Source organism: Micrasema longulum, unplaced genomic scaffold, assembly GCF_059751315.1.
Source record: "Micrasema longulum isolate JH-2025_06_02 unplaced genomic scaffold, ASM5975131v1 h1tg000930l, whole genome shotgun sequence".
Classification (NCBI taxonomy): domain Eukaryota; kingdom Metazoa; phylum Arthropoda; class Insecta; order Trichoptera; family Brachycentridae; genus Micrasema; species Micrasema longulum.
This window is the reverse complement of record NW_028278121.1, coordinates 1-6,002: the sequence shown is the minus strand read 5'-3', so window position 1 is coordinate 6,002 and position 6,002 is coordinate 1. Positions and strand designations below refer to the sequence as shown.

At 37.8% G+C, this 6,002-nt stretch overlaps 1 protein-coding gene across 1 annotated transcript; it reads right to left on the bottom strand.

Annotated features, from left to right (window-relative positions):
• Positions 1-3,007: 3,007 nt before the first annotated feature.
• LOC148278079 (terminal nucleotidyltransferase 5A-like) lies at positions 3,008-5,999 on the bottom strand (the record flags this gene model as incomplete). Its single annotated transcript, XM_088231910.1, is given in 5 exon segments — positions 3,008-5,687; positions 5,689-5,792; positions 5,795-5,836; positions 5,839-5,971; positions 5,973-5,999. Coding segments are annotated over 5 exon segments (726 nt in total), but the record flags the coding sequence as incomplete, so codon positions are not given.
• Positions 6,000-6,002: the final 3 nt, after the last annotated feature.

Genomic DNA, 6,002 nt, shown 5'->3' with positions numbered 1-6,002 from the left:
GTGTTGGGATTTTTATAGTTTAGAGCTCTTTCCAATTGCCTTCACACTTGCGAATCATCAGCGAATCGTCAGTTCAGATCTCAACTGAAATTTCACTAATTTTGATTATCATACCCTCAATTTTTAAATCAGAAAATATAGTATGTAACTTTAGCTTAGTTAGAATGTAAGTTTACGTATATAATTGTAAAGCGCCCTTGAGGTGATTTTTACAAAAGTGGCGCTATACAAATAAGCCTTTTTTTTTTTATTACAACTCACCGAAGAAAACTAGTGACGTCATGTGCGGAACAATGAAAAAATATCAAAAAATCGTAGCGATGATAATACCATGCATAAAAATACCATTTATGTCTTAGTTTGATATTCTATTAACAATCAAAAAACCACTGAACTTCCTCACGACATTGTACTTTATTCGCTGCATTAATGTGAAAAAAAAAATTCTTCAATTTAATAAATTAATACCTGAACCATAGAATTAAAAATAGTCCGGAAACCGCATACGCACATCAACAGAAGGAGACTCAACTCAAATGCAAACGAACAAACAAATGCTCAAAATAAAAAAGAGTAAGTTTACGTTTTGACCCATTAGTTTCTTTATAGACGTCGCTCAGTACGCGACAACAGTGATTTGAATTCCATTTTGCCGTGTTGTGTCCTTTTAAAGTGTAGAAATACTGCTAGGATCTCAAAGAAACAAGAAGCAATCACATTTCATGTATTATTAGCAAATGAATGTGTATATGACAAATGTATTACTTAAAAATTGAATTATTTTTCCATCTGTCAGATTGTCGAAGAAACAAAATGGAAATTTCATTAGTTTTGAAGGGTAGTAAATTTGTTTACCCTACTTTGCTCATCTAATGAGAGAATTAATGAAAATTGGATCTCGGATTAAACAATTCTTCAAAACATCAAATATTATTTGACATGATATAAAAATATCCGTTTAATGTAAAATAAAATTTGTTTTAATTTTAAGTTTAAAGTTCATTATTTCAATTTCTCTTATTAAATGACCCTTTACTTATCTACTCAAGTTGTGTTGTGTCAATTGATATTTCCGCGTGCACAATAAAATTTTAGAGAAATTAACAAATTGCTTTTTTTTTACCTTGCATTTGTGTTATGATTTTTTCCCATCAAGCAACATTACGCTACGACCTCACGAATGCGCGCGGTGAAGTAGGGCATAGTGGGAAAATTATTGGACACAGTCCGATGTATTCAAATATGATTCTACGCTCCTTCTGGACTATTCTTAATTATATGACCTGAACTTTAAAAGAAAAATCACGAGAGTCCATTTTATGCCGTTTTGAAGATAAAAATGCAGAAATTTTCGCAATTAGATACTTTATACGTGAAAAAAAGTCCACTTTCGTGATAAAAATAACTTTTTAAGTTGCGATGAAATTCTGAAATCCACTTTTTGTTAATGCAAAAGACATCGGTAGCCAGATATATGCCATTTTAACATGTACCATTATATTTTAAATAATCGTTTTTTATATCGAAAGTTTTTTATACATTAAAATTATCTCATTTCGTTAAAAAATTACGATGTTTTGGAAATCGCACAATCACAAAATCTTGTTTCCTGAACATTTTGTTCAATGTGACTCCTGTGGTTTATCCTCCTTAGAGGACCCTAGTACAGACATCTATTTTGGCTTCCTTATTTTCTTTGGTACAATTTCAAATATTTAGAACACTGGAATGTTTAAAATAAAAATTCTGGTTTAAAAATCGGGGTTGAAATTTTTCATAACATAGATTATCTTACCTCTCCTATATATTTCCCGGTTGTGGTCCCCTGGGTAGTGTTGCGGACTCACGGATCAGAAGTCTGAAGTTCGAACCCCAGTCTATTCGAACTTGATTTTCATTTTCTAACAGTGAGTTATTTGCAACTCGTTTAAAATGTCCACCAAAATTGATATATTTTGATGAATTAAAAGAAAGCTTTTTTCCATTTTTTAATATTTTTAAATCAATTGTGGAAATCCCATCACTCGATTGCGAGTGTATCTAAATCACTCAAAATAAAACATGATTTATTTAACAAAATCATTATCAGGCACATTGAAAGCATCCACCACATACCCGAATCCGTTTTAAAGACTAAATATGTTTCTTCGGATTCACTCATACAGGCGAGCAATTTTTTTTTTTCATCACGAATTGATTATATTTCATCCGTTACTAACCAAATTCAGTAAGGAAAAGTGCGAACAAATATTTACATTTACAACTTTTAATGCCCCTTTCACTGTCGCTCTAAAACCACCCCTCATCTACGTCTACAAAGTAAAGACAAAGAGAATTATCAGGCACAGTGAAATATATATATATAGTCGTAATAAAACTTTCTTTTTTATACAATTTTTTCTCTGTTTTTGATGTGTTTATTATTATCTTTTTCTGAAATTAATTTATCAAATATTTTTGTGTACCAGATATGTTATTCTCTTATGTATACTTACTGTAAACTAATTTTTATTACTTTTTTTTTAACAACAATTTGTTAGTACCATTTTTTTTATATGTATAAGTATATGTAAATGTAGGTATTTTTTTATTTAAATTCTTTACAAGTTATTTACAATTTGCCTTTTAATTCAATTACTTTTCTTATATCCATTTTTTTTTCTTTTTTACTATTTAAAGTTTCCCTTTTTATTTTGCATAGCAGTGTGCTTTTTATTTTTCTACATGTATACAAAAAAGCGTTGTTTATCTTTTAAGCTATTACTTACTTTGTTTGTACTTAAATTATAAATAAATAAATAAAAAAATAAAAAAATATATGTTTGTTTGGAGAACTAATTAGTAGTTCTGTGGTTGTGTTGTGTTCTGGGTATATGTTTTTTTAACACTCGGGCCAAAATCAATGTTCTCTTCAGATTGAAAATGAATATTTTTATCATTTTTTTACAATGGAAATAATTTTTTCGTTTTTTGGATAGGCGGGATTTATGAAATGAAACAAAGAAAATATTTTAATCACGATTTTTTAAATATTTTATTATCACTTTTTTTGTTTATCTTTTTTAATTGTTTTATATCTTACATTCTTCTCCTTATAGCGATCTTATCAGAACGGGCAAGTTTACAATGAAACTTAAATATTAGATACAGTTGTCTTGTTGTAGCACTCTAACAAGTTGGAGTTGTGAGATGATTATTATAGGTACAATATTATCTAGGGCAAGTCCTAACTAGACATCCTTACTATCGCAATCTCCAACTGAGGGTATTCAGGGGCTAACCACACCGAGCACACGCGGTCCGATGCGACATGCGGCACGCGACACGCGACATCGGCTTGCGTCAACACTCAGAACGTTCTTGAAATAAATAAACATGAAAACAAAAATCATTTCAGAAGGGAACATTTTGTTGCGGAGCATAATATGGTCCGTGATAAGACAAATCAAAATGATTTTGCAAGGACAAAACATATTAAAATTAAAACATTTATATATTAAACAAAATTGGCAGATTCGATAATAAATATAGTTGATATAATAATTATTTAAAAATATACGTCTCAATAGATAGTTGAAGCGAGGAAGCAGCGCTCCGGTAACTCGGGGCCGAGTGACTCCGGACTGCGACATCTGACTACTTCACCCTCGCAGTCCGGAGTCAGCTCTCGTCTGATCGGGATAGGATTTGTAGGGTACACTAGGCACTGACAACCAGCGCGGTAGCGAATCTTACAAATTCAGTCCATGGTTGTATTCGCGCGATAGAGTCTTTTAATTGAGAGGTATATTTTACTACCTTGACTATGAAAAGAGTGAGCTTACCGAATTACAGAGATCATAACAATAAAATCATTCTAAGAAATGAGCAAACTTCAGACGACCCGCGGCCAAAGGGCCGGAGTCGGGCGCTTTTCCTCCTCCGCGCCCCCTCGAAGGTACCGAGTGCCGGACGCTGGGTACCGCCTACGGGTCCCCGGAAGGGGCGCACGAGACGACAGCGATAATAATAACTTGATTTTCTTAACCTATTCACAATAAAATCACATTTCGGACAGATCGCCAACGGGCCCAGGCCGCGGCTCTCACCTCGGCCGAATAAATGCGAAGAAAATCCTTCACAACTTATAATTTAATATTCTCCGAAGGAAAGTTAGGTACCGAGTTAATATTTTTCGATGATTTCAAAAAGGAACGCGAGTTTATCCGTGGAAAATATGGATTTCAAAAATTAGGCTCGAAACCGCGCAAGGATGGTTATATTTCCGGGCTTCAGCGGTGGCGGCGCGCTGTGGCGGCGCACCCCGGGCGGGTGATAAGTAGGCTTGGAGACTCGAGAAAATATTATATATCTTAATATATCAATACTCGAGACACGACTACAAAAATTACCTAAGCAATTACGTCGGTTTAAGATCGGGCGAGGGTTGGAATTGCGATCCAACAATACAAACGTTAGTTGACGTCACCGGAAATGTCCCATTGCGTGTAGTTGGGTACCTACCAGACTGACTAGGTTTTCCGCGATTTCGGAACAAAACAGAAAAATGAATATTTCTCAACCACTAAAGCGATTCGAGAGTATAAAAATAATATAACTGATGAGTTTCTTTTAGGCCTCAATTTCAAGCGATAATTTTATAATTATTATAACACACACTCTGATTGACGATACAAATATATTATTATTGACATTTACAATGAATAAAACTTTTCATTAAAAATTAAATCACATCGAAACATACTTTTGTTTTCTATTAAAATCTACGAATATATTGTTATTTTCAACAATCAGTCGCCGCTCGAATAATATCCACCCACGCATTATCGATTAGATTGACGATTGGGTGACGTAATCTGTCCGCAAAGGTACTCTCGATCAACGCGTCAATAGTCCGGGGCGAAGAGGACAATAAGGTAAAGTCTGGTTCCTCCGGAGGTCGGAGTGGGCTCTAGCGGAATGCATAATGTGTCCCGGGCAGTCTGACTGCGGGACGGTGGTCGGACAGTATGGCACAGTGACAGCCTTCGGACACCGGACACCGGACACCGAACACCGGACTTCACTATCGATACGAATAAACACACAAAAGGTAAACCTAATTTACCGGAAGAACATAAGTAATACATATCTACATTATAAACTTTAGTTGCTAACTAAATAATACGTAATATTTGCGTAGATCTTTTTTTGGTAATAATTTTTCGTAAGTAGATTTTTTAATATTTTTTTTATAGTTTTCTGTTTTTCCACCAAAGTTCAGCAATTTAGAGAGTCGGCCGTCGGACACTCGCGGAAGCGCGGGTGGCGGCGCGGTCTCCGTTCTCACGTGGAGCACGCCATCCACGCGCACGCGGGCGGCGGGCACGAGCAGCAGGGGGCGGGCGGCGGGGGTAGCAGGCGGGCAGGATGGGCGCGTAGTAGTACCCGTTGGCGTACAGCAAGCCGGGCTGGTGCGCCGCCAGCAGGCGCTGCCGCTCGAGGCACAGCTCGGCGCACGCCAGCTCGTCGATCAGCGCCAGCGTCTGGCGCCGCTCGTGGCCCATGAGGCACACCGTGGACTCCGCAACCACCGAGTGGAGCAGCGTCAGGAACTGGTACTTCAGCGGCTCCTCCTCTGGGCCCGCGAAGTGGTTCCACAGGTAGGCCTCTAGCTTGGCCCGCTGTTGCCCGATGTCCGGGAAGTCGAATGAAGTATCGCGAGCACATGTAGCGCTCCAGCGACTTTATCTTGTCGGGCCGCGCCGGCCGGTACGCCTTCACGAGCAGCGTGCAATACTTCAGTAGGCCCCGCCGCGAATCTCCTCGGGGTGCCGCGTGCATATGAGTTCTTGTGAAGGTGATATAGCGCCTCGCGGAAGTCGCCGTATACGGATTCTCCTACCACGGTAGGGTAGAAGTTCTCTCCGATTGGCAGGCGCGCGCAGTCGCAGAATAGGAACAGCGAGTCCAACATGATCTGAAAGGAATCCCACGGAGAACTCGAACTGCCGCCTCATGGA